General features: G+C 53.7%; 1 protein-coding gene and 1 pseudogene across 1 annotated transcript; both read right to left on the reverse strand.

The window, feature by feature from the left end:
• Nucleotides 1-4,154: 4,154 nt before the first annotated feature.
• On the reverse strand, nt 4,155-21,421 carry PTTG1IP (PTTG1 interacting protein). Its single transcript, XM_069566577.1, has 6 exons — nt 21,111-21,421; nt 13,553-13,605; nt 11,507-11,615; nt 8,145-8,316; nt 7,444-7,490; nt 4,155-5,873 (listed from the first exon to the last, which is right to left on the reverse strand). The coding sequence occupies exons 1-6, from the start codon at nt 21,208-21,210 to the stop codon at nt 5,827-5,829; spliced, it is 528 nt and encodes a 175-aa protein (XP_069422678.1). The 5' UTR covers nt 21,211-21,421; the 3' UTR covers nt 4,155-5,826.
• A 5,130-nt stretch (nt 21,422-26,551) lies between these two features.
• On the reverse strand, nt 26,552-27,038 carry LOC138427711 (small ribosomal subunit protein eS24 pseudogene; annotated as a pseudogene).
• Between the last annotated feature and the right edge of the window lie 423 nt (nt 27,039-27,461).

Below are 27,461 nucleotides of genomic sequence, written 5' to 3' on the forward strand. Positions count from 1 at the left end.
GGAGAAAAGACACGTGACATGCAGAAGAACAAGGACCAGAAGACCACACACCTGATGCAGAGACCACGCAAGCAAGCGGGAGACCAGGAAGAGGAAGGACAGATGCCTTTATACATCTGGAGCTCAGATCTCTACCCCCGGCAAACCAGCCTCCTGAAGACTAGGAGAGACTTCCGGTGTGAGCAACCTGTGAAGACTCTGAAAGGCTGGAACGAGGCAGGTTAGAGAGCAGACCCAAGAGACTCGATGCGGTGACTTTCCAAGGTGTTCTTCCTCTTTCATCTCCCAGTTCCCACCAGAGGGCGCCCCCAGTGTGGGGGTGACAAGCCAGTGCAGATGGCAAAACCCCAAGAGAAATCCTGTCTCTCTAGCCAGAGAAAAGGAGACCGTGAGGACCGAAGGCCATGGTGAACCCAGGTTTTGTGCTCTTTTACTTCTGGACAGATCCCAATCCTGGAGCAGCACGATGAGGGCAGCGCACCCGCCCAAACCTTCGCAGAAAACCCCTCCTCCTGGCCACAGAACCCGGGAAACAGCCCGGTGGTCCAGAAAAATCGTCAGCGATCCTTCATTTTATCCCTCTTCCCTCCCTGCTGGATCCCTGGGCAGCCTCCGGTGGCCTGACTCCACTTGGCCCTTCCTGCGGAGGTGGGGCCCCTCTGCCGACCACCTCCCGACCCCAAACGAGGGTCTGGGTCCTCCCCAGCTGTCCTGGCGGGGTCTGGGGAACATCCTAGAAACAGGCCTCGCGCCTGTCAGACCTGGGAGGTGCTGCAGAAGCCTGGGGCTATTGGTGCAGCCGTGAGAGCAGGCCGGGGACGCAGGGCTAACAGGACGTCGGGCTTCACCACGGTCATCCTCTTGCATCCCTGGACGGGCAGCATCCTCGCCTTCTGGGAGCAGGCTGCAAGTACACAGGCTAGATCAGAGACTCTGGGGCGGGGCCCAGCCATCCGGGTTTTAAGGGCCTTCCGGGGGATTCCGGGATTCCGACGCAGCTCCAGCTTGAGAGCCCTGGTGGGCGGTGCTCAGCCGGGACACTCCAAACTGGCATCAGAAGAACACAGGCTCTGGTTTATCAGGCCCTGCGTGGGCACTGACGCTCTCCAAGCCAATCGAGCTCCCAGGTGACGCCAGGCTACTTAACCCGGACCACATCACGCGAGCAAGCCTCTGGGGCAGTCGTTCTAAGCCTTGCTCCGCATTAAGATCACCTGGAGACCCTGGGGAAAACCCACCTCGTGCGTCCCTCCCTCCCCAAACCCAGGAGACCGGTGCCCCTGGAGGCGGGGCCAGACTCTGGAGAGGGTAGTAGACGTGCTGGAGGCGGGGCCTGGCACGGGAGAGGGTAGTGGACGCGCTGGAGGCGGGGCCTGGCACAGGGGCGGGCAATGGACGTGCCTGGAGGCGGGGCCTGGCACAGACGAGGGCAGTGGGCTGCTAAGGTAGGTTAGTTGCTGTGGAGCAAAGGTCTGGGCTCCTGGAAACGAGGCCGTTGGTGGGCCTAGTACGTGAGCCTGCGCCCTGCCCCTCCAGCCAAATTCAGGGCACTTCCTGCACCGAGTTATGGAGAAATGCACAGGCAAAGCGCCCTCAGCGGCTGACCTCTGCAGACTGGAGAGTCTGCCATGGATCACCAAGGGGTCCTGATGGGGTGGATGCCAGGGGTCAGCACCAGAAGCTAGAGATAGATCAGGAGCAAATAATATGTCACCTGGAAGGAAGGAGAGGAATCGGAATTTTTTTGAGCCCCAGGAACTGTTAGGGGAGGGGCCCTGAGAATGAAACTGATGCATAGCTAAGGAAAATTCTAGGTCTTTTGGTCAAAGACTTCCTGAAGTCTGGCAAAGGCTTCCCCTGTGGCTCAGCTGGTGAAGAACCTGCCTACCAATGCAGGAGATGCAAGAGAAGCGAGTCTGATCCTGGGTCTAGAAGATCCCCTGGAGAAGGAAATGGCAGCCTAGTCCAGTATTCTTGCCTGGGAAATTCCATGGACAAGGGAGCCTGGTGGGCTACAGTCCATGGAGTCACAGAGTCAGACATGACTGAGTGTGCACATACATTCGGGCAAAACCCAGCTGTGACAGTAATGGAGACACCTGGCTTTTCCCCAGTGGTCTCCAGGCTGGTGAGAAAGGACCCTGTCATTCAGCCACAGGTGAGACCATGGAGTGGTTCTCAGGGCTCCCCCAGATGGACCTGTAGCCATTTTCAAGGGCCACTGTCCTGGAGCAAAGGAAATCCCTGACCCTCAGGAGTTATTACCAGTTCTGCAGGGCTTCCCCAGTGGCTCAGATGATAAAGAAGTTGCCTCCCAATGCAAGAGATTGGGATTCAATCCCTGAGTCCTCTCCCCTGGAGGAGAGAATGGTAACCCACTCCAGTATTCTTGCCTGGAAAATGGCAAGGACAGAGGAGACAGGCAGGCTACAGCCCAGGGTTCACAGTCAGATATGACTGAACAGCTAACATTTTCTGTCTGTGGGGACCTGGCCAGCCACCGAGGTCTGCTGGCCAGTGGGGCCTGTGGAGGCCAGATGAGGATGGGTCCCACTCGAGTCTAGCTCACTGTGGGTCTGTGGGAACCAAGAGGCCCAGACATGTGTCAGGGATGAGACATCACTTGGTGCCTCCCCACTGGTGCCTGAGACTGAAGGGAAGACTGCCCTATAGATAGGCCTGGGAAGCTGTGGAAGCCACCCCTGCCGCTGAGATGGCGAGCAGAGCCCTGCACCCCAGAGCGGGTGCCCCAGGCTACTGCACCCAAAGGGTTAAATGTGGAGCTCCCTGCATGTGAAGAGTTGGGTCGTGTCCCCCAGATTCACAAGCCAAAGCCCTAATTCCAGCACTCCGAATGTCAAGCTCTGGAGAGGGGATGGTTAATGAGGAAATGAAGTTAGAATGAAGTCGCTGGGTGAGCTCTAATCCCATCTGTCCAGGTCCTTCCAAGGACAGGAGAGGGCAGATATGCAAAGGGACAGCCGCACACTCCCACAGGAGGGGCCGCCTGAGACGCCCGGGCCGACTTTGAGACAGGAAATGTCTGTTGTGCCCGCCTCGAGCCATTGGTCTCATCACAGTGGCTGGAGCGGAGGCACTCCAAGATCCTCTGAGCCCCCCTCTGGCTGTTCCAGGTGAGCCCTGAGGACCGGCTGGGGCCACAGGCCAAGCCTCAAAGGTCACAGCTGCCGGGGCCCCGTGAGCAGGGAGCCCAGATGCTCAGCCAGATCCTGTGCACCCCCAGACAGTGGGGGGAAGCAGACTGATCAGGGCAGGTGGCCCGCCAGCGATCTGGGTGTTGGGAACACGCTACAATGTCCCCTGGAGGCCAGTTGCTGACTTGCTGCTGCTGACGGTGGGCGGCACACTTGGACAGCGCAGTCACAGATCATGGAACCCACGAGGCCGTGGTCAGAAGCATGTGAAGAGGCTTCTGCTCATTCTGGTGCCTTGACCCCTGGGATTCAGTCACTGAGCAGGCAGGGTCCCTGTGGGCTGGCACAACCCCACTGTCCCTCAGCCAGCACTGGTGGGCAGTGAGTGCCTAGAGCCTTCCTGGGAGGTAGGCCAGTTTTCCCAAGCAGCCACCTAGCCTGGCCCCCACCGTGGTTTCCCTTCCGGAGTTGCGTCCTGAGGGGAGGCAGCAGAGCCCAGTTCCAGGTGTGAATAGGTCCAACCTCCTCTCGCAGTGCTTTGCCTTTCCATCCCTTCCAGTTGCCCTCAGCAACCCTGTAATTGAGACTAACTTCGGAGTTTGGAGCAGCGAACGTTTATCGCAGGGCTGAGCAAAGAGACACGTGGCTTGTGCTCAAAAAACCCCAACTAAGCAGCAACTCAGAAGATGGAGGGCCCGGCCTCAGAGCAGACAATGAGGCCCCAGGGCGGGGGCAGGGGATGAGGCAAGAGGTGTCTACGCTGGCCACAGGTCTGAAGCAGGGGAGCTGCGGGAGCAATGAATGCATGGCGAGGCAGGGCCCGGGGACCACTCACCTTATGGTGTGGAGGCTCCCTACCGGCCTGGCATTTGGAGCAGGCTGCACACTCGTGCCAATGGGTCCTGAAGCCTGTCTTACACTCCAGCAGCCCTGCTGCCCTTGTTCCTCAAGCACTCATTTCCACAGCCCCCAGAAATGAAACACAAGGAATGCAAGGCATAGTCAACAAAAGCATGTATTAAGCAACTGATTGGTAACTGGTTAAAGATTAAGGCACTCAGACTCGTGGTTTCCTTGAGGTTATAATCTCTGGCTGCTCTTGGTGCTGCTTCAGAAGAACGTGAAAATGCGGAGCCGCTCCCAGGAGGGCTCTGTGCTGTGTGGGAGGTGGCACAGTGCACCAGCATCCCCGCTCTAACAACCCTTTTTATCTTCAACCCGGCTCTGCTTTCAGCTCAGCAGCCTCAAGTCAAGAAAGAGTGATTCTACATCCATACTAACTACCATGTTAATACAAAGTTCATTAAAATCTACTACAAAGTTTATGAACAAACAGCATAAAGAAAATTTGCAGACTGTTATATTCAGGAATGTTTCATAATATTTTCATTGCTATCAAATGCCCAAGAAATCAGAGAAATAAGGCAAAAGACTCTGTTAAAGGTTGTTTCTGGTCTGTGAAATGTGAGGGTGGAACTGTGAGGTCAAACACAGATCCGTGTGGCTAACCAGGCACATATGACCGTGTGACAATATGTCCTGCGACCCCTCGATCCGCATGAACGCCCCTACCTATTGTGCATGTTCACCTTCCTTCCCAAAGCTCAATGTTTTTCTCATTTAAAACAATCTGGAAACTAGGACTATTTTCAGATATTTTTTAAGAAAGGCTGTTCACAGTGACTTCACCATCTGCCGTCCCTGCCAGGAAGTGCAAGGGCTACTGACTGCAGGCACGCATCTTGACCTGGAAGAAAGGAACCCCAAGGGCGGCACCTCACGCAACCAGTGCCCCTCTGAGAAGCCGCCTCTGCGGGAGATTCCCAGGACAGGCTGAGACAGATGACAGACAGGGAGCTAGGGTCGGTGGACAAGCGGGACAGCCGCCAGTGCCAGTGTGTGCAGATCCCATCGGTGGCCGCCTCCTCTCGAGGGAGAGCCTGTGGTCATCTGCAAGCCCTGAGTGACCACCAGACACAGTAGGGAGGGTCTGACTCAGGAGACCCCAAGGCTGACCCCCAGTGGGGCTGAAGAGAAGGCAGGCAGAGCCTCAGGAGGCCCTCCCACCCCCAGGACACAATAGCACCTGACCAACGACTGCCCGTCAGAGGTTTTATAATTCAGATGAACCCTAGAAAAATATCTTGATGTACCAGTAAAGACACAAACTTGGAAAATCACCCCATAAGCGGTCTGAACTCTGACAACAAAGCTTTTTGGGAGAATCTTTTGGGTGAGAGAATAAAATCCAATAATTAAAAAAAGAAAGGTTTATGGCTCAATGCTACTCGGTGTGGGTGGGGTCAGACTGCATCCTGGGCCCCGAGATGCAGGGCAACGGCAGGGGTTGGGGAGGTCCCAGGACGGACTGCACTGCTCTGCTTCCTGCACGTGGACCTCGCGGGCCTGGATGCAGGGCCATCTGCACTGGGCTCACAGACGAGCGGAGGCCTGAGGTGGCCACTTCCTCCCCAAGTGGACAACAGAACAGAGAAGCCCTGACAGCCTTCGTGTCTCAAGTGATTAAATACAGAAATGAGAGAAGAGGAAACAGAAGCTCCCAGGCCTCCACCCCAGGCAGCTTCCTTCCCCAGGGTGGGAGGCGCATGGGCGGCAGGGGTCCCTGCTGACTAGAGGCCTGGAGACTGCTCGCCGCGCCACCGAGTGCGTCTTAGTTGTTTTCGAATCTGGCATATGGATTTTCTTCTTTAAACAAACCTGAAAACAAAACAAGCCTGATTAGAAATACACTCAGCCACAGGCAACAAGAGCCAGAAAATGGCACGTGAAGGTTTCCACAGAAGCCCATATGAAGGTTTCCTGAAGCCCCTTCTGACAAAGTCACACCACTGGCGACTTTAAAACCAAAGCAAAATCTACTGGAAACAATACTTTTAAGAAAAATAGGTCCTAAGCAAAAAAGACTTGTTTGCTGATCCAGAAAGAAGTAAGAAAGCCACTGTGTCATCCCTCCATGGCTGGCTAAATTATATAGAAGAAAACAAAAGCACCATACTTGAGATGCTCTACATAAATCCTGATTAATTTTCAGAATTAAGATCACAGGCAGAAGGTGACTTATCAGTTCAACAGTGAAGCAGCTAAACACCCGAAGACCAGGAGCTGCGTGTGTGAGAAGCGTACTCTCCCTCTCTTTAAACAGCTGGAACCACTGCAAAACCCTCCTCCCCGCAGGGCTTGGGGCGTGGGGGATGATGGGGCCAGGTGCGGGCAGAGGGGGGGTGCTGTCTGTCAGGGGAAGACGGTGAGCTCAGCTGGGGAGAAACGCACGGCCGGTTTGGGGTAGGAGACTGTCATATGCCAAGGACAAGCAGTACTGTTAAGGTCCTGCTGGAAAAAAATACCCAAACCAGCTCCTGGCGCTACTTCTAGTTTAGAGGGAAAAACAGAGGGAAGCTGTCTGGTGAGAAGGAAGCCAAAGGAGAGGGGGTTTCGTCTGCACTGTGTCTCGTGTGTCAATCAGGCTCAGCCCTGACCCCGCCCCAAATTCTTCCCATGGTCGAGAGGCTTTCCTTCCACAGTCCAGGCCATTCAGGAGGCTTCACACAAAAGCGCACAAGTTAATTCCATCAGTGCAATTACAGGGCAACTGATCAGCTCCTTGAAAGGAATACAGGGAATCTCGGACTGCTCCAGAAAAGGCCTTGTGCAGGCTGGGCACAGGTCCAGGTGTGTGTGTGTGTGCACACGCATGCGAGCATACACCCACCTGTCTCTTACTTACATTAATTTTAAACAGATGTCAAAAAGCTCCTTTCTACAATTTCTAATTCCGTAGGAAACCAAGTGCAGAAAACACCAATGATCCTGGTGGTTTGAGAATCAGCACAGAACCAACCAAACACAGGAGCAGGTTCAATGCTCCTAACACCAAAGAAAACAGTCCCCCCATGGAAAACCTCACCAAGCAAACACTGGACAGAACAAGACACAGCTCCCAGGACAAGGCCTGAGTGTGGCCACTGCCGAGAGGGTGGAAGTCAGGCCAGAAGCAACTCTGGCATGAGGGCAGGGGACGCAGGGCCCCGCAGCTCAGAAGCTCCCCCACTGGAAGGCAAATCAGAGCAGAAGGGAAGGGAGGCAGCACTTCACAGGCACAGAGGTGCCAGGAAGGCCGACGGAGGCACAAACACGTGGGAGGACCAGTGGTCAACAGCATGCTCCTGGAGAGCCACCCCCGACACAGCAGAGACTGCCCGGCACTGAACATGACCGGGAAGGCCGGGCCAGCCCCTGCCAACAGAAATGGGGAGCCCACTGTTCTTACCATATTTTTTTCTGATTTCATCATGTCTCAACTTCATCTCCACTCTCCTAAAACAGAGAAATCTGGTTTAGCACCAAACTACAGCGTAATTCTAACAGCTGTGCCTCTCACATCCTCTGGCCTGGAACCAGACCGGGCAGGACAGCTTGGCTGTGGCCACCCCAACCAGGACGGGCAGGTGTTAAGCACACACTTGAGGCTGCTTTAATGGCACATCATTCAACTCCTCCTTTCGATAAAACCAATTCCAGCGCCCCTTACTGTAATTTTAGAAAACATTCTTTTCACATAACAACAAATCAGCAAAGATCTTCTCCTTGGTTCTGAAGACAGTGAGGAGTACATGGGTTCTGGCCCCCAGCAGCCGCAGGCTGGCAGGTCAGCACCCCCAACCCTGGCTGCACTGCTGATACTCGCCAAAGGGCTCCAGGACCAGGGACACGTGGTCACCAGAGCACTGGCCACACAAGAGGCCCAGTTAGGCTCAGACGGACAGGAGACCTAGTTAAATGCCTTCCTCCCTCTGAGCCTAACCCCCTAGAAGCCATGCCGGCCCAGCCCCCACACTCAGCTTCCCACCCTCCACACCACCCTGAGAAAACCCTGTGGACACTCCACGTGGTCCTGCTCTTCAGACGTGGAGGAAGCTCGGGCAGTAGGAGCGCCCCACCCTGCTGACCCCAGATCAGGCTGGGCCTCACCGCTCCTCCTGCCGGACCCGGCGCTCCTCACGCTCCCGGATGGCCTTCTCCTCACTCTTGTCTGGCCGTCGGCTCCGGCTCCTCCTGCAGCAGCAGCAGCAACAGATGGCAACCCCCAGGAGAAGGGAGCCCCCGATCACCGACATGGCGATGATCAAGGCCTCGAAGTTCACTGCAAGTTCAAAGGCGCAGAGTTAGGGCCCGAGTGCTCTCCGCAGCACTCCTCCCTGCCGTGTCTCCAGAACCGGGGACGGCCCTCCTCGTGGGGTCTCCAGAACCAGGAGCGCCCCTCCTCGTGGGGTCTCCAGAATGGGGATATCCCTCCCCAAAGGGTCTTCAAAACTGGTGACGCCCCTCCTCGTGGAGTCTACAGAACCAGGAGCGCCCCTCCTCATGGAGTCTCCAGAACCGGGGATGCCCCTCCCCCATGAGGTCTCCAGAACCAGGGGCGCCCCTCCCCCATGAGGACTCCAGAACTAAGGACGCCCCTCCCCCATGGGTCTCCAGAACCAGGAGTGCCCGTCCTCCATGAGGCCTCCAGAACCAGGAGTGTGGAGGCAATGCCCCACCTTCCTCCAGCCTGTTTCTGTGACTGAGTCACCAGTTTCCATTAACTTCAAGCAGCAGGTAACTTTCCTCACCACCTGATGCTGGAGAGATGTTTCCAGCCTGAGAAAAGCTGACAAAACCAGGGAGACCAGCCCTGCTCTGACGGCCCGAGTCAAAGGCCAGCAGGAGGCATGTCCGCCTGTGCAGGCCAAGGGCCTGCCAGAGCCATGGCCCAGGCCAAGGGACACCCGGGGGCTGGAAAACGGCACTGCCGCCATCAGCTGACCATGGTTTCCTGTCCAGACCAAACACACTTAGGACAAGTTCCAATTCTTTCCAGCTTCTCTTGAGGGTTTACAAATTAAAACCAGCCGGTCAGTACTTTTCCACTCCTTTCACACCAGAGCCTCTCACAGGACAGCCTGGCACAGTCTAGTCAGCCTGGCCCCGCCCTGTACTCTTGGACGGTGGTGGGACCCTCCCATGATAGCCTGCAGCCCTGGACTTGCCTCATGGAGCTGATAACCTTTGACCCTGCCGGTTTCTTGGCTGGGGATGGGGGAGGCAGATGCCCACTGCCCTGGTGCCCCCACCCCAGAGCCACCTCAGGCTGCCAGCGTGACAGCACTGGCCGTGAATCTTGTGGTTTTTCCTCCCCTGACCTATCCTGGAAGTGCCAGAAACACAAGAAACGGAAATAACACAAGACCCTCGCAAGCAGAGGATATACCTTTTGCACTAGAGAACTCCCAAACAATCAACTTTAAAAACAGTCACACTGAGAAGACCATGGCTCTAAGACACACCTGCCCCCACCGGAGCCTTTCTCATCAGCAGCTAGACCGAGTTATAAAGCAGAAACAGAAACCTCACCGTGATGGGGAACAGGACGTATCAGACCTTAGCAAAGAGAGACCCGGTCCTGGGCAAGGGGCCAAATGATAGAGACTTCACTGTTCTCCAACTGAATGTATACATTGTGACTGTGCCACAGTCACAAGCCCACAAGATTAGGCCTAGAACTGGATAAGATGCCCCTATGGTCACCTCGAAGAACAGGAGGCACCTGGGGTGCAGGCCTGCATGACAGCGAGGTGTGCTGTGACCAGGTGAACCGGGAGTGTCTCCAGTGGCCCGACCGCAAGGCTCCCCTGGACGAGATCCCAGCTCCCTGCCTGCCCGAGGATGAGCCCAAGTCCAAACTGCGGGCACCCTACCCTCCTGTTACCACAAAGACTGCCCCCAGCACCCCCTCACCCAGTGCAAGCCTGCGTGGAGCACAGAGGCCCCTCCCCAAACTGCCCAGGGCGTCCTGTGTCCAGCCGCACTCACAGCCCCAGGGCAGGAACCTCACGTCACAGAAAAGGACCGACTGAGGCCCCACCCTGCCTGAAGCAGCGTCGACTGGGGCGGCCACTCCTGAGATACGTGTGGCCGACAGGCTAAACTGCTGGTGTGAGCCAGCAGTCCCCCTAAGGGCATGCCCAGAGCAGTGGGTGGCTGCATTCAGCCCACACAGGAGGACATGGCAGCCCACATACAGCCCGATGTCCACCAGCACACCACAGCAGTCACCCGTGGGGTCCCAGGGGACAGCATGCCACAGCAGCCGCCCGTGGGGTCCCAGGGGACAGTACTCACAGCAGCCGCCCGTGGGGTCCCAGGGGACAGTACTCACAGCAGCCGCCCGTGGGGTCCCAGGGGACAGGCAAGTACTGGATATGGTGTGTGTGTCTTGCTGAGCGGCACTACCTGCAGGCTCCTGTGACAACCCACTGAGTACACACGTGTGTGTGTCTATCCACACACGTGCGTGCATGTGTGTGTCCTCTAGAGTACGAGCGTTTGCACACACGTACGTGCATGTGTGCACGCCCGCTAGAATACGAGCGTCTGTACACACAGGTATGTGCACACGCATGCATGTACTCTAGAGCTCAGGCTTGGAGGGGTGAGGACTCAAGTGTGCACTGTGTTAGGCGTCACGCTTCCAACTGTTGACAGCACTTTAATAGTTTGAGCCCGAGATGCCCACGGTTCCTTGGAGCCAGAGCCATCCCTGCAGAACAGGTAGGAGGGAAGGTCCCAGGGAGACAGACACCAGGACGACACAGACGCTGGCGAGGCCCAGGGAGCCGCTCCAGAGCGAGGGTGGCCAGGAGGGCAGCCAGCTGCATGGACATCAACAGGCACGTCTCCACGTGTACATGCACACACACACACTCACACAGCCACAAACTTTTGGGTCCCCGCGGTTTCAGCAGGTGAAATCAGAAGTGAGTTGTTCAGTTGAAGGCTGACAAATTCTGGGACAGAAATCGTTTAGAAAAAGGTAACACAGAATAAACTGCAGATGAACCCAGGATGCACACACACAGACGGGCCATCACAACTCCCTGAGAGAGCACTAGCTCCCTCAACCTGCAGCCCGGCGGGCCTCTGGAAGGCCCTGAACCTGAGCCATTAAGGAAAGGATTAATAAGCCCAGCTCAAAAAAAAGTTCCAGGTGGCAGCGCGTACCACCCACCAACTCATATGGCCACTAGAAACCAGCCTGGGTCTCACTGAGCGCGCGTCTCCCCAGGAGAAGCACCACCACCGGGACAGGGGCTGACACCACCTGCACGGCCCTGGCACGTGGGGAGGCGCCTGCAGAACCGGGGCCATGGCCGTCAAACCTGGGCCACCCCTCTCTCAGATACCAGCACTCTCACCGGCCATCCCCACTTCCGGTGTCTTCCCTTCACTGAGCACAACCAGAATATTCAAAACGACACTGGTTTTGCAAGAAACCAAAGAAAGTGGCGACTTACCCCAGCACACGCCCCAGCGTGCGGAGCTTAGCTGGCAGAGGGAGCTGGGCGGCAGGACTTTGGTCACTGGGTAGTCCAAGCACATCTTGTTCGCGTTGCACCAAAGGCACTGGAACAGACGATGACAGGATCTCAGGCGTCAGACGGGCCAGGGTCTGCCCTGTGCTGCCCCCGCCACTGTTGCTCCTTCCTCAGCCCCCTCCCCAACACAGCAGCTCAACTCCACCCACCCACCAAGGCCCTCCTCACTCAAACCTCCTCCACCAGGCACCCCCGTGCCTCGTGGCTTCCTGCAGCTCTGGCAGCAGGAAGGCAGGCACTGTGTGCTTCCCCACATCCATCATTGGAGGGTCCGCATCCCTTGCAGGAGGGACCAAGCCAGGCAGTTGAGTGGTGTCCACCTAAGGTTATTACCCCGCAAAGACCCCACTTGACCACTATAGCTCCACCGAGCAGTCCATTTTAAAGGACGCAACTGAAGAGAAAGTGGAGCTAGTGAACCTGAAGGCGTGTTGCCCGTGTCCCTGGAACACATGGTAGGGACCTGGCTGGCACAGCAGGCAGGGGCCCAGAGCCGGGCACCTATCGGCTCAGATGGGAGGTTTGAGCCACCTAACAAGCCCACTCAGGTTAGAACAGTCTGGGTATTTTTATGCTCAAAAGTAAAGATTTTACTAAGTTGTTTTTCTTACAGGTTTTAACAGGATGGAAAACAATGTTATTCTTCCATCTCAGGTTAGGGTGAGAGTCTGTTACCAAAAAAAATGTCGCAATGAAACCTGGGGTCCCAGGACCACCGAGGCAGTGTACACTCTGGTGCCTCGTGTTCAAATGACAAACAGCAGCAAGGCCCTCTTCGTTTTGACCACTTGAGGATCCCTTCCATTTCAGTGGTTCTTTCCTGAGTTAAAAACTGGGGGGAAATCCTCCATTTTAAAACAGTCAAGTTTTAAACATCTCATCTTCCGTTCTTCCCCTGCAGTTTTACCGAGAGCCCCTGGAGCACACGGCACCAAGTCCTCCTCTGTGGAGGCTCCGCCACCATCTCTCCCCTGTTTTTAGATAACAAGGTACAAGCACACGGTGAGCCACACGGGGCGCTGGCAGGCTGCAGGGGCCTACGGACCCTTCCAGCAGCTCTTGAGCTTCGAGGAGTCACACACTGAGGGCCTGACTCTCCTCTGCACCCTTTACTCTTGGCTGCACTTTCCTCTGCACTCTTTACTCTTGGCTGCACTGGTCTTCACTGTTGCTCAGGCGTTTTCTCTAGTCGCAGCGTGTGGACTTTGCATTGTGGTGTCTTCTCTTGTCGCAGAGCATGGGCTCCAGAGCGCAGGCTCAGTACTTACAGCCAAGTGACTTAGTTGCTCTGAGGCACGAGGGATCTTCCCGGATCAGGGATCAAACCCATGTCTCCTGCATTGAGCAGGTGGATTCTTCACCACTGAGCCACCAGGGAAGCCCTCCCCTGCCTGGGTTCAGGGTGGGAGCCAGGCCTTCAGAGGACGTGTGCACCCACTGTCATCTGGGCAAACCCAACCACAGAGATGAGAAAGAACATGGGGCACTCTGTCTCAAGGACCCCTCAGCAGGAGAGCTGACAATTAGCACTGGGTGAGAATGGGGGGCTGGGAGGACCCCAGGCATACCGGCCATGTCTCAGGGCCCATGTGTAGACCAGTCCAGCCCCTGTCCCAACAGGCCTGCAAGGTGGAATGACACCCAGGAAGCCCTGGACACAGGCTGACAGTCACAGACTAGGGGCTAAACATGCCCCCCACTTTCAAGCACCTGCACTCACCCAACACCACACCTGCAGGCCCCAGGGCTCATATGCATTCCTGGCCGTGAGCCAGTTACACGTTTGCTCTCCAGGGCTGAAGCAGCACGTTAATAACTCGGTGGTGTGTGCAGCTCTCCTGACAGTTTAAATCCCCTCAAAAGAGCTGTTACTGACCGCCCTGAACCCCATACCATGCACACGGCGCCTGGAGTCAGAGCTGGCCAGTGCGCTTCTGGATCATGTGCTGACCGCGTACCACTTACCGAGACGTTTTTCAGGCACTCTTCACAGGTTCTGCTTGTGTTCTGAGAACAACCTGCAGGGAAAGAATGAACATCACTGAGAATCCTGCAGTTTCAACACCAGGAGGGCACAGCAAGTCATGCTCAGAACCTGGAGAGGGACACCCAGCCTTCAAGGTGCATGGCTGAGCCTCTGTAAGTGGAATCCTGTGGGGACACGCCAGTAGCGTGTGTGGTCCTGACCCCGGGGGTCTCCCAGGAGACGGTCGCCTGCTTCTTGCCTGGGCACCAATGACCAGGTCCTCAGCAGATGCTCTGGAGCTGAAGGCCACAGCAGCTCCAGGCTGGGCTTGAGCCAAGCCTCAGCCCCCAGCCGGTTTCCCAGGCAGGAGGGAGAAGCCGTTCCAACCCCATGGAGCACCCCGCACACCCCTGCCTCTCGGGCATCTTCACCGGACAACCACTACAGGAAGAACTCAAAGCTGAGCAGCTAACAGCTCTGGAACTCAAGTCAGTCAGGGGAGAGCTGGTGTATGAACAAAGACCCTCCAACCCACCACCAAGCAGCTGCTCTTCACCCCAGGCTGCCCCGACATGTGCGCACACTCACAAGAGGCCTAAGCACAACCCTCGGCTACCAGGAAAGGCACAGGAGTCACAGTCAGGTCCTACTTCCCACCCACCCGAACTGAGGATGTGAAACCATGGCGAGGACCAGGGGCTCTCAACATGTCAATAGGTGTGCACAACGGCTCAGCCACTTGAAAACAAACAGATGCTGTCGGGCAGCATTTAACAGGAGGATTCCTACGTGCTGCTTCTCACAAGTCCTTTGTTTCTCTTCACGCGGGGCAGCACGCTGCTCCCAGGAACGGAGGTCATTGTGTGAGACAGGATTCAATCTCCTTTAGTAAACATTCTCTTTACCACAAAACTGCTTAGTCTTGATCCCCTTTCTTGAGATATGGATTGTCTCCTGAACTTGTGATGATTATTAACCCCTTGTTCCCTTGGTAATGGTTGCTGTACATTTGGCTTCCTGATCTTCATCATTGTCGAAAGAAATTTCTTGTACAGCAGCCTATATACTCACAGAAAGATCATTAAAGCGCCTTTGCTCCATCAGAGCTTAGGTCCCCATGTTGTTTTTGTTTCTCTCCCCGCTCTCCCCCAGGCTAATTCTCTGGAACACAGACACCCGTCGAGCTCACTCTCCTGCCCGGGCTTCTCAGACCCCCTCGAGAAGGCGCCCTGCGCCTTCATTCCCTCGAGAGGGCGCCTAGTGCCTTCGTGAGCGATGCAAGCTCGGTGTCAAGAGCTTAACTGGTTATCTGCGTAAACCAGGGAATATCAATCAGCCTCTTTCTCTCTTTCACTTTCTTATCGTCGACTCCAGACCACCAGGTTCCAGTCCACTGAAGGACCCCAAGATGCTCCCCCAAGACTCAGCAATTCCACTCTCAGTCTTGTGTGTCCCAGATACACCAGGACCCCCATGCACAGGAGGGCTGACAGCAAACTTTACATATGGTAACAGCCGAGAGCTAAACACGGCCAGGGGTCCAGGCACCATGCATGCCCCTCAGTCTCCCTGCAGGTCCAGAGAGCCGCCAGGTGGCTCCTCCTGCCTAGTGGGAGCATGCTCCCCTCCCAGCACCACCTTCTCCTCACATGCAGTGCCTGGGGGCAGGGGACAGAGGTGACTGGCGAGTCCTGCAGTGGGACACCCTTCAGCCCCCAAAAGAAGCATGCCTGCACACAGATGACTCTACAGACCATGAGGGCCGGGAGAGGCCCCCACAAAGGCTCACAGCACAGGCTTCAGGACAGGTGAGACTCAACTGCGGGGGGGACAGGTCCAACTGGGTGGGGCCCTGACCGCTGGAGATGCCTGTTCTGAGGCTGGAGAGAGGTCAGGGTCGCACAGGTGGAATGCACTCAACAGCACACGTAGGTCCCTGCATCTCACTGCACAGAATGAATGGATCTAAGAAAAGAGGAACACTGAGCTCTTGGTAATGACATGTGCAGGGAGGTGCGGGGGTTGGGGGACTAGGGGTGTCTGTAATTTCAGAATGTGACAAACCCAACAGTGGGCAGAGGAGTGCTCACCACATGGGTCCCACAACTCCCTGGACTTCCTGAGATTCTCATGATAAAATGCAAGGAAAGAGAGCTTTAGGTCTAAGTCACAATCTCATTCATCATGTTTGCTGACCAGGACCTGTACTAAACTGCTATCTGAGAGGGCTGGGGAGTGCTTCTCTTCAACAGTGTAGCTCTTGTACATCCCAATTTTAAAAATAAAAGCCCATTTTTGTCACAACATACCATTCTAAGGCAATCACTATTAAACAGCACCCTTCTCAGAGCCCCCAGTGCCGTGCTGTTAGGTTTGTGCTGAAGCTAATTTTAGACTACTTTGACACATTCAGCCCAGGAGGGCACAGAAAGCTAACAGCCCCCAAATGCCTCTCACAGCAGGGCCGAGAGGGCAGGGTTGCCACAGGTGTTCGGAGCCCCCCTACCCCCCGGCCTTGGATGGCAGGAGGCAGAACCCCATGGGGCTGCCATGAGGATGGCTTCACCTGAAAGCTGAATTCTGAGTTCTGTCCACCAAGGGGCCAAGGGTAGATGATACTGTCCCCACTACAAGGCACCAGGCTCCGTGCAGAACAACAGCTGACCCCACAACTGGGGCAGAGATGACACTGTCACCTCAGACAGCCTGCTGCCTCTGAGAGTGGCACAAAAGCCCAGAAGCCAGCGTGGGTGGGTGGGTGGGGGGGTCCTCCTTGCCAAACTGGCACAACTTAAACATGAGAGTGATGGACTCTCACCTCCTGAATGTTCGTGATTTCACACTAGCATGGAATAAACAGAGAAGGACAACCAGCCAAGAGTCTCCATCACAATGGACGCCAAGACCACTGAGCCATTTGTGGAGGGACAAGAGATTACATACAGTCTCAGGGAACCCCCACCCCGTTTAACTGTACTCAGGAAGAGAAAAGGCACCCGAAGAGTGATAAACGTACTGCCACGACAACCTGTGACCACAAGACCACAGGACCAGTGGCAGAAGGTGCCTGCAAGGGTGCAGGAAGGATAGTCACCCAGTTGTGAACCCTCCCCACACGCACTCGAATCAGATCAGAGGAAACTGATGGGACAGCAAAGAGGCCTCTGAGCCCAAGGACATGCTGAGGGGCTGCCCCAGGGGAAGGGAGACTAAGAGACATCACAGCCAAAAGCAACACGTGTGCCCGGGGTCAGCGGCCGGAGGATGCTACTGAGTAAGTGGTAATCCGTGTGCACAAGGTGTGTGTTAAACCAAGTGTTCAGTAGCATTCTAATGGTCACCATGCAGACCTGACTGTCACGTTCTGCTGATATCTTCCTTCTTCGGAGATACACCCTGGTGAACTTAGGGCAGATGGCCGCATCACAACTTGCTCTCATCGATATGGGTAATCCAACTTTCCCGGCAGTCCAACAGATAGGACTTCGCACTTTCACTGCACTGGCCTGGGCTAAGTCCCTGGGTAGGGAAGCACAGTCCCACAAGCCACGTTTCACAGCCAAAATAAGCAAATAAGCCGTCCCAGGTAGACACAGACAGGAAGACACGTGGCCCAGGCTGCAAGAACAGACAGGGATTCTGGAGATCACCGCATCACCTTTCCTTCAACGTTCTCTGCAGCTCTGAACTTTTTCTAATAAAGCGCTGGGCAGGGAGGCACGGCGGGAATCTATCTGCATGACGCCTAACACATTCACTCTCGATTCCTTCTGAAAAACTGAAGAAAGCCTGCACTTCCTTGTCGTCAATCTTAACAGAGACCAGGAGAGCAACAGTAATAAAGCACAGGAATTCTTCATGGAGAATTTCCAACATAGAAGCCTGTGTGACAACTGGTCCTGCAGGAACTAGCAAACCAGTCCAGCCCAGGGTCTCCAGGTCACGGGCCAACACAAGTCAACAGACAGGCCAGGAGTGGCAGGCTAAGGGGACTGCCTCGCCCTCCTGCTCCTAGCATGGCCTGGAACCACCGGGCAGGTTCTCAGTGCAGAAACGCCAATGTTACACAGCCCTCACGAAGTCAGCACAGAGCCCTTGAAAACACCAGGGCATAGTAAGAAACAGCAACATGTTAACTACTTACATCTGATCCAGAGACCGGGCACTCCTGGTCATTCAGGTCATTTTATCTCAACACAGAAACAGGAAATCTGGAGCTAGAAAGCCTGCCCAATATCCCGAGCTCGAAGCGGCGATTCACTGAGGCTGGGCTCTCCAGCTTGGACTCTGAGCCACTGACTCGAGAGCCTTAAGTCTTGTGCTCCCAGGAAAACTAAGCTGAAGAACAAGGGTTCTCAGGACACACGAGCTGTGGTACATGTGAGCTCTTTCCTACAGTTTCAGGGGAGTTCTGCTTAACCATGCAAGGACACACACTACGTGTGTTAAGAGGCATGTTTTCTAACAACAAAGAAACAAGTAAGCATATTGCCTGTGGAACGTAACAGACCAGAGGGCTGCATTTGGCCATGCCGGGGGCAGTGGAAGGTCCCCAGAATCAGGCACTGAGGCCATGGCGCAGGGTGAAAGGACACGGGGGGCAGGGGGTGCTGCGGCTGCCACTTTCAAAGAAGTGCAAGTTCATTTAGACAGAAAGTCCTGGCTGTCTCACCACCTCAGCAGAAAAGGGGGAAGGAGAGTACAGAGCAAGGCAAAGGCTCAGACCCGTGCACGCGCCCACTGCCCTGTGGCCTCCTTGGGAGTCCCCCGCCCCGCAGTTTTCAGCAGCAGGACCCGCAGTGCTGCTGGACTGAAAGAGTGCTGAAGAAGCCCCACTTCCACCCCCACAACTCCTCTGGACCCCAGTTTAGGACATTAGACTGAGGTCCTTTCAGGGGTCACCTTCCCTCCGGATGTGAAGATGAAACTCAGCTGGAGTCTGACCCCATACACAATTAAAGTAGGGTCCAACCACAAAACTTCTTCAGTTCAATGAATTTCTCTCCGAAGCTCTTCAACACCTTGTTGGTTGCCTCCCCTCCACCCAAGCGCACAGCAGAGAAGACATGGCTGGTTCTGGACTGTTGTGATGGTCTTTGAGTTCACATACCTGTGGTGGTTAATATTATCAATTATCAATTGTCTGGGCTAAGAGATGCCGACAGAGCTGGTAAAACACCGTTTCTCTTTTCCTTTTTACGAAGACTTTCTTCTTCTTGGCCATGCCTCATGGATTGCAGGATCTTAGTTTTCCGAGCAGGGATGGAACCGGGGCCCCTGGCAGTGGCAGCACCGAGTCCTAACCACCTGACTGCCAGGGAATTCCCGAAACAGTTCTGGTAGTATCTGTGAAAGTGTTTCCAGAAGAGATTAGCATCTGAACCAGTGGACTCTCCAGGGAGGTGGGCATCTCCCAATCCACTGAGGCCCTGACAGAACAAAACGGCAAAGCGGCACAAATCTGCCATGTAATCTGAGATGTCATCTCCTCTTGCCAGTGAGGCTTAGGCTGCGCCGTGACTCCCTGCCTCCCTGCTGCCTGGCCTTGAGGTGTGGACTAGACAATACACCAGCTCTCCCTGGTTGAGCAGACAGTGGCTCATGGGGCTCCTCAGCCTCACGGTCCCGTGAGCCAGTCCGTCATGTGAAATGAAGTCCCTCAGTTGTGTCCGACTCTTTGTGACCCCATGGACTGTAGCCCACCAGGCTCCTCCATCCATGCAATTTTCTAGGCAAGAGTACTAGAGTGGGTTGCCATTTCCTTCTCCAGGGGATCTTCCCACCCCAGGGATCGAACCTGGGTTTCCTGCAATTACAGGCAGATGCTTTACTGTCTGAGCCAAATAACTCTACATATATCCTGCTGGTTCTGTTTCTTTCGGGTAATTTTTCCTGACTAAATATGCACAGCATCCTTGCAAGGAATGAAAAGTATCATAGATGGTGTAGTCACATTCCTATGGCATGACAAGCAGTAAAATCACACAGCAAGCCCAGCCTCTGTGGGAAAGGGGCACCTGAGTGCTCAGTGTGGCTAGAAAAACGGCGGCTTTTCTCCTGAAATACTACGCCTGGTTTCATTCCCAAACTGTCACAGGACCCGCCCATGCAGCTCACAGGGGTCTCTGGCGGCTTCAGAAGTCCAGGGCCAAGCCAGCATGAAAAGCAAGCAGCCAAACACACTGGGGGCGTTTCCTGACACACCTACTCTAACAATACTAGAGTGCAGGCCCTTCAGCCACCCAGGAGAGGCTCTTGGGTGATAGCAGATTTGGCTCTTATCCGGCCTGTTTAGTAAAAAGCACTCCCAGGTCAAAGAGACCAGCTCACAAGGCTTGGAGCCACGGTCATGGGAGCCAGGTCTTCGTAACCACTCTTTCTCTACAGCTACATATATCCTGTTGTGCTGAAAATTCATTATTTGTGCTGAAAAGTCAATTTCAACCAAAAGTTCCCTATTCTGTGCAACTCCACTGCTGCACTGAGAGATAATGTCATAAGTGTGCACACAAGCATGTTCAGGAGACTGAAGAGACTCATGCAGTGCTGCACGCAGACACCCCCTCAGGCCGCACAGAGGAAAGGTGCCTTGCAGTGCTAAAGAGTTGATGCAGCTACAGCTGACCAGAGCTGAGAAATGCCCCAGCCCCTCAGGCTGGCCCAGGTGGGTGAGGTCACCAGCCAGAGGCTCTGTTTTCCACACTGGTGATTACCCCCGACCCTTCGCACGCCACACACAGCTCCATCAAATCGTCCAAGATTCCCACCCACCTGCAGACCACCCACAGGATGCTGCCTTCCAGCAGCCCCTTTTCTGGAGCTTCTGAGCTCTTAGGTCATGCACTCTCCTCACCCCTCTAACTGCTATTTCCAGGTCAGGCAGCCCAGGAACTCAGCGCCTCCATCAGCCAGTCACCATGTGGGCTCAGCACCTAGCACAGGTGGTTACTGAGAGGCGGTGGGATAAACAAGGAGGGCCACCCACCTACCCAAGTAGGGAAGGTCTGGAGAGCCTAGAGACTGCCCTGGCAGGGCAGGCCAAGTTCAACCACTGGCCCCTGTCCCTGGAGCTCTTCAGAGGGGTCTACTCTGCACAGTGGGCATCGGTGAAAGGGCTACACACAGGTCTCCTGGAGGGGAGCAAACCCCCCAACACACCAGCGGTGCCCACACAAGGGCCAGGCCCCTGGACTCCAGCCGCTGACCTGCTGTGGGTCAGGCAAGCTCTCCAGCTCTGCTTCCGACCCCGGGTCCACACTCGACAGCTCTTTCCCAGGGTAGCGGGGCCATTAGAGAGGACACCGCGCTCTGCCAGGCCGCCCCCGCTGTCCCGCACCACCCCGAATGCTGAGCCAGGACAAAGGGCCGGCCCAGGCCACCGACGGACACTCGGGTGGCCCCCGGCCGCCCCCGCAAACCGCGCGGGACTGGAGCAGCGACCCCGGGCGGCTGCCACCCCCTGCCCTCCGCCCTCCTTGACCCCGACCCTGCTCCCCCTGTCCTCACCTCGCCTGGTCCCCTCGACCCCTTGACCCTATGCCCCCCGACCGCCCTCACCCTGAGCGGCGGCCGCTGGGAAGAGCAGCAGGAACAGCGCAGCGCCGCAGAGTGTCGGCCCCCAGCGCGGCGTCGGCCCGCGGACTCCGCTGGACGCCATGGTCGCTGCAGCCTTGACGGTTGATCGTCGTCTCCTTCGTCGTCTGGACAAGCCCCACCTCGGACCCAGGCCAGGCGCCGTCGCCCGGAAGAGCCGCACGCCGGAAGTGGGCGGGGCAACGGCCAGGCCACGGCGCAACAGGGGCCCCGCCCATCGCCCTCCAGCCTGCTCCCAGCTGTTCGCGATCCCGCCTGCCTGTGCGAGGCTCAGTGCGCCTGCGCGGCGGGAAAGCGGCAGGCCGCGGGATCCGTGCGACCCAGTGCGCCTGCGCGACAGCGAGAGCTTGTTCGGCTGCGGCTCACCCGAGGCCTTGGCCCACAAGGGTGCAGCAGCACTTCAGGAGTTAGAGAGTGGCGCTGCTTCCTGGATTGGTCTCGCAGGCGGTGCAGAACCAGTGCGCTAGGCCCCCATTCCCGCCCCGACACCCAGATCCTCGCACCCCCCTTAACTCCCCGGGGCTCAGCCGCGGCTGGCCCTCTCTTGGGAGGTCTGTAGGCTGCAGCTCCGGCCCCGACGGCCTCAAGAAATGATAAAATAAAATATGTATTGCAAGCGTCCAGTTGCTTTCTTGTGTTTGATTGTGTTTGAAAAAGTGCAGTGTGGCTTCGGGGACGGTACAGGGAAGCCAGAGACCCATCTCCTAAGCTTCCGGGGTCCTGACTTGAGGCTTCCTGGACCAGTCTCGTAAGACCACCTCCCCTGGTAGAAGCAGTGCTGAGATCAGGGGTGGAGCTTCTGTCACGAGGTGGGGTGGGGGATGGGGTAGGGTCTCTGTGAAAGAAAGAAAGTGAAAAGTCGCTCAGTCGTGTCCGATTGTTTGCCACCCCATGGACTCTAGTCCATGGAATTCTCCAGGCCTGAACACTGGAGTGGGTTCAGTTCAGTTCAGTTCAGTCGCTCAGTCGTGTCTGACTCTTTGCGACCCCATGAATCGCAGCACGCCAGGCCTCCCTGTCCATCACCAACTCCCGGAGTTCACCCAAACTCATGTCCATCGAGTTGGTGATGCCATCCAGCCATCTCATCCTCTGTCGTCCCCTTCTCCTCCTGCCCCCAATCCCTCCCAGCATCAGTCTTTTCCAATGAGTCAACTCTTCGCATGAGGTGGCCAAAGTACTGGAGTTTCAGCTTTAGCATCAGTCCTTCCAAAGAACACCCAGGACTGATCTCCTTTAGAATGGACTGGTTGGATCTCCTTGCAGTCCAAGGGACTCTCAAGAGTCTTCTCCAACACCACAGTTCAAAAGCATCAATTCTTCGAGTGGGTAGCTGTTCCCTTCTCCAGGGGATCTTCCCAACCCAGGGATTGAACCCAGGCCTCCCACACTGCAGGCAGATTCTTTACTAGCTGAGTCACCAGAGTAGCCCAAGAATACTGGAGTGGGTAGTCTATCCCTTCTCCAGCAGCTCTTCCCATCCCAGGGATTGAACCAAGGGTCTCCTGCATTGCAGGCAGATTCTTTACCAGCTGAGCTACCAGGGAAGCCCAGGGTCTCTGTAATCTTTGATCCAGTTCAGGATCCAAGCATAGCTTACTGGGTCGTGTTCCACCACTGTCCCACACTTACCTCAACCCTGACTATTGCTGTGAAATCTGGGGCAGGGGCTTTGTAGTCCAGCATGGAATCTAGCTGACACTGGGGAAATAGGTGGGATGCAGTCAGATGGCCTGCTACCATTTGAAGCAGGGTATATCTGTTCCCTGCCAAAGACAGAAATGGAGCCAGAGAGGGAGGCAGCGCTGAGTCCTAGCCACTAGACCACCAGGGACAGCAACCAGTGACAAGGCCCTCACCCAGCAGCTATGTAAAAGGAATTTCCACATAGAAACAGAAAGTAGTGAAACAAGTCTTTATTAGAAGGAAAAAGAGTATATGTGGATGGACACACAGGCAGGCTCAGGAGATTTTTGGCCTCGAGGTAGCTTGAATCACTTTTATGAGTGTTTCTTCCTGAATTTCCTTTGGCCAATCATCTTGCTTTGCCTGCTGCTGAGTCCATATTGGGTTTATCTCAGGGTGCTCCTATGTGTGCACACCTCTTAACCAAGACGGATTCCAGCAAAGAGGCCTGTGGGTGGGTTGACATCACATGCTATGGGGTGGCACCCTCTCCCTTTTTGACCTCCAACGAACCTTTCTGTGTGTGTCTAGTGGGAGAATTCTTAACTTTGAGAATGAGGAATATGTGATCATTTATCTTGTCCTCCATCATCCTGCTGTTTTGCCAAAAGCTTCAACTTCCATTTCAGGTTCAAAGGATTTGTTAACCAAAGAAACTCGTTATACACAAATCAATTAAATATTTAATAGAGAATTATCTAACTTACTTTCAATATACTGTTGACCAAAAAGATGCACAACATGAGAGTTATGAATTAAGTTTTATTTGGGATAAAATGAGGACTGTAGCCTGGAAGACAGCACCTCAGACTGCTCCAAAGAGGTAGTTGGGGGAGTTCAGTACATAAGATTTTGGTGAAGGAGGAGTTCAATGCAATCAAATGCTTACTTTACAAAAGGTTTTCTACTAGGCATGAGGAGCTGATGTCACCATGAAAGGATTCAGTGCTTTTCTAAATATGAGGAGAGTCAAGGACTGGGATCATGAAATCAGTTTCTGAAAATACCTCACTATCTAAAGACCTGTTCCACCAATTTCTCTGGAGCCAGAGTGTCTCACTCTCCACTGTAATACCCTTCAGTGGGTGTTGAAGGTCAGCAGCTGCAGCAGCACAGGGTTCAATCCCTACAGAGGCAGATGGCAAATGCCCTCATTGTTATCATTGCTGCTCAGTCATGGCAAGTGATCTTGGCAAGTGCCAATTTGTAATTGACAGGGCTGTCTCATGGTCATGCTGCTACTGCTGCTAAGTCGCATCAGTCGTGTCCAACTCTGTGTGACTCCACAGACAGCAGCCCACCAGGCTCCTCTGTCCTTGGGATTCTCCAGGCAAGAACACTGGAGTGGGTTGCCATTGCCTTCTCCAATGCATGAAAGTGAAAAGTGAAAGTGAAGCCGGTCAGTCGTGCCCAACTCTTCTCGACCCCACGCACTGTAGCCCACCAGGCTCCTCCATCCATGGAATTCTCCAGGCAAGAGTACTGGAGTGGGTTGCCATGGCCTTCTCCGTCTCATGGTCATAAATTGGACCATACTTTGGGAGGTATTTCATGATCATTTCATCCCCTCGTTGCCAGGAAGGCTCATTCCTAGTTCTGAAGATTTTGCCGACAGGCCACTTAATGTGCTTTTACTGGACTAGGTCTTAATAGTCAAAGATCTCTGGACACCTGTCTTCTAGTTACAGTCCAGGAAAGTATACCTTCTCTGCATCTTCCCATATTGAGAGTTACACTATTACCATCACTGATCACATATGTGAATGATGAACTTCCAGATGTGCAAGTTGGTTTTAGAAAAGGCAGAGGAACCAGAGATCAAATTGCCAACATCTGCTGGATCATGGAAAAAGCAAGAGAGTTCCAGAAAAACATCTATTTCTGCTTTATTGACTATGCTAAAGCCTTTGAGTGTGTGGATCAAAATAAACTGTGGAAAATTCTGAAAGAGATGGGAATACCAGGCCACCTGACCTGCCTCTTGAGAAACCTGTATGCAGGTCAGGAAGCAACAGTTAGAACTGGACATGGAACAACAGACTGGTTCCAAATAGGAAAAGGAGTACATCAAGGCAGTATATTGTCACCCTGCTTATTTAACTTCTATGCAGAGTACATCAAGAGAAATGCTGGGCTGGAGGAAGCACAAGCTGGAATCAAGATTGCCGGGAGAAATATCAATAACCTCAGATAATGCAGATGACACCACCCTTATGGCAGAAAGTGAAGAAGAACTGAAGACCCTCTTGATGAAAGTGAAAGGAGAGTGAAAAAGTTGGCTTAAAGCTCAACATTCAGAAAACTAAGATCATGGTATCTGGTCCCATCACTTCATGGGAAATAGATGGGGAAACAGTGGAAACAGTGGCTGATTTTTCTGGGCTCCAAAATCACTGCGGATGGTGATTGCAGCCATGAAATTAAAAGAGGCTTACTCCTTGGAAGAAAAGTTATGACCAACCTAGACAGAATATTAAAGCAGAGACATTACTTTGCCAACAAAGGTCCATCTAGTCAAGGCTATGGTTTTTCCAGTAGTCATGTATGAATGTGAGAGTTGGACTGTGAAGAAAGCTGAGCGCCAAAGAATTGATGCTTTTGAACTGTGGTGTTGGAGAAGACTCTTGAGAGTCCCTTGGACTGCAAGGAGATCCAACCAGTCCATCCTAAAGGAGATCAGTCCTGGGTGTTCATTGGAGGGACTGATGTTGAAGCTGAAACTCCAAAACATTAGCCACCTGATTCAGAGAGATGACTCATTTGAAAAGACTCTGATGCTGGGAAAGATTGAGGGAAGGAGGAGAAGGGGACGACAGAGGATGAGATGGTTGAATGGCATCACCAACACAATGGACATGGGTTTGGGTGGACTCTGGTATTTGGTGATGGACAGGGAGGCCTGGCATCCTGCGATTCATGGGGTCGCAAAGAGTCAGACACAACTGAGCGACTGAACTGGTCACATACCGAGTTACGCGTTTGATCAGCTGCTTCAAATCTAGTCCTCGTTATTTTCATTTGTGGCTCAGTCATACACTTGGTAATACAAGAAAAACTAATCTTGTAAAACAGGCAAAATACAAGTAATATAGCTAATAACGTTAGTGGAATTATAAGTAAATATTTCAGCCATGAGTCTCCCACACCAAACCTGTCATTTTGCTAATCTTTGTGAAGCCATCAGGTAGCCCACTAAAATATTTATCCAAAAGTCCTTTCTATAAATCTTCTTGAAGAGAAAGCATTTTTGCAAAAATTGGTTACCACCGTGACAGCACTTTAAGATAGTAACTAGAATTATGACTGATAACATTTTACCAGGACCTATCCGAATTTTAGAAACTAGGACTTCCCAGATTGTGCTAGTGGTAAAGAGCCCACCTGTCGATGCAGGTAGGTGTAAGAGATGTGGGTTTCATCCTGGGTCAGGAAGATCCCCTGGAGGAGGGCATGGCAACCCACTCCAGTATTCTTGCCTGGAGAATCCCACGGACAGAGGAGCCCAGTGCGCTATAGTCCATGGAGTTGCACAGAGTCAGATACGACCAAAGCGACTGAGCAGGCACATAATTTCTAGGATATTTGTATTAATAATATTTACCACATCTGAGGAGATTTATTGCTCATTTGACAATACTTCCCATATAATTCGACATACTAAATGAACCTAATTAGTTTATTTATTTATTTTTTGTAAAAGGTCTTAGTTTATTTTCTCTTTCATGAAAAATCTGCACAATCGCCACAGATACAGTCACTGCAGAATCTTTACTCCTTCTTTTTGCCAGCACCAGCGTTGGCCTTTGCAGTCCCCCTGACTTTCTTCATTCTGTTCTTGCGTTCCTTTCGCTGTTTCCTTGAGGTCTTTTTCTTCTCATACAGGCCATGTCTTGCAAGCCTATGTTTGGGCTCATTCTTCTTCGCATAATCCAAGGACTCGTAAATCATGCCGAAGCCAGTTGTCTTGCCACCACCAAAATGAGATCTGAATCTAAATACAAAGATGACATCTGGTGTGGTCTTGTACATTTTGGCCAGTTTTTCCCGAATTTCTGTTTTAGGTACTGTTGCCTTTCCAGGGTGAAGAACATCGATGACCATTTGTTTCCGCTGAAGCAGTCGGTTGGTCATGAACTTCCTAGTCCGGATAGTTACTGTGTCGTTCATGATGGCAGCTGATCTTCAAGCAGCCAGGGAGGAAAAGAGGGCTAATTAGTTTAATATCTCTCTTTGGGATGTTTCAGGGGCCCTCTGAAGCATCCCAAAGTTAGCAAGAAGTCAGAAGTGTTTCATCAGTTTTTGATTTAGGAAGCGTTGTCAATACATATCAAAAGAGTTTAGAACATTCGGTCAGATAGGATCATAGGTCACGGTGACAATAGCTATTTACTTAGCCAAAGTAACCAAGAAGGATTTCAAAGGCAAATAAAGAACAGATTATTTAAGAGGTAAAGAAACTTAAATCTGTTATTAAAGGCAGTTCAACATCTGAAGAAAGCATATCCTCTTAACGGAGAGAAGAGTCAAATTCAAGTTTTTACAGCAACTTACTTTTAAATTCATTTAAAAGTAAACAATTAAATTTATTTTAAACTTAGTCTGTCCTGACCCTGCCCAAAACTCTGTGCT

Source organism: Ovis canadensis, chromosome 1, assembly GCF_042477335.2.
Source record: "Ovis canadensis isolate MfBH-ARS-UI-01 breed Bighorn chromosome 1, ARS-UI_OviCan_v2, whole genome shotgun sequence".
NCBI classification, from domain to species: Eukaryota; Metazoa; Chordata; class Mammalia; order Artiodactyla; family Bovidae; genus Ovis; species Ovis canadensis.

Bases quoted from the DNA above. Each gene is read 5' to 3' on its own strand.
- PTTG1IP (XM_069566577.1), bottom strand. From the start codon at position 21,210: ATGGCGTCCAGCGGAGTCCGCGGGCCGACGCCGCGCTGGGGGCCGACA. The intron at 11,616-13,552 runs GTAAGTGGTACG...CGTCTGTTCCAG, and splicing joins AGTGCCTGAAAAACGTCTCG to TGCCTTTGGTGCAACGCGAA. The intron at 8,317-11,506 runs GTAAGTCGCCAC...TTGAACTTGCAG, and splicing joins ACGCTGGGGCGTGTGCTGGG to TGAACTTCGAGGCCTTGATC.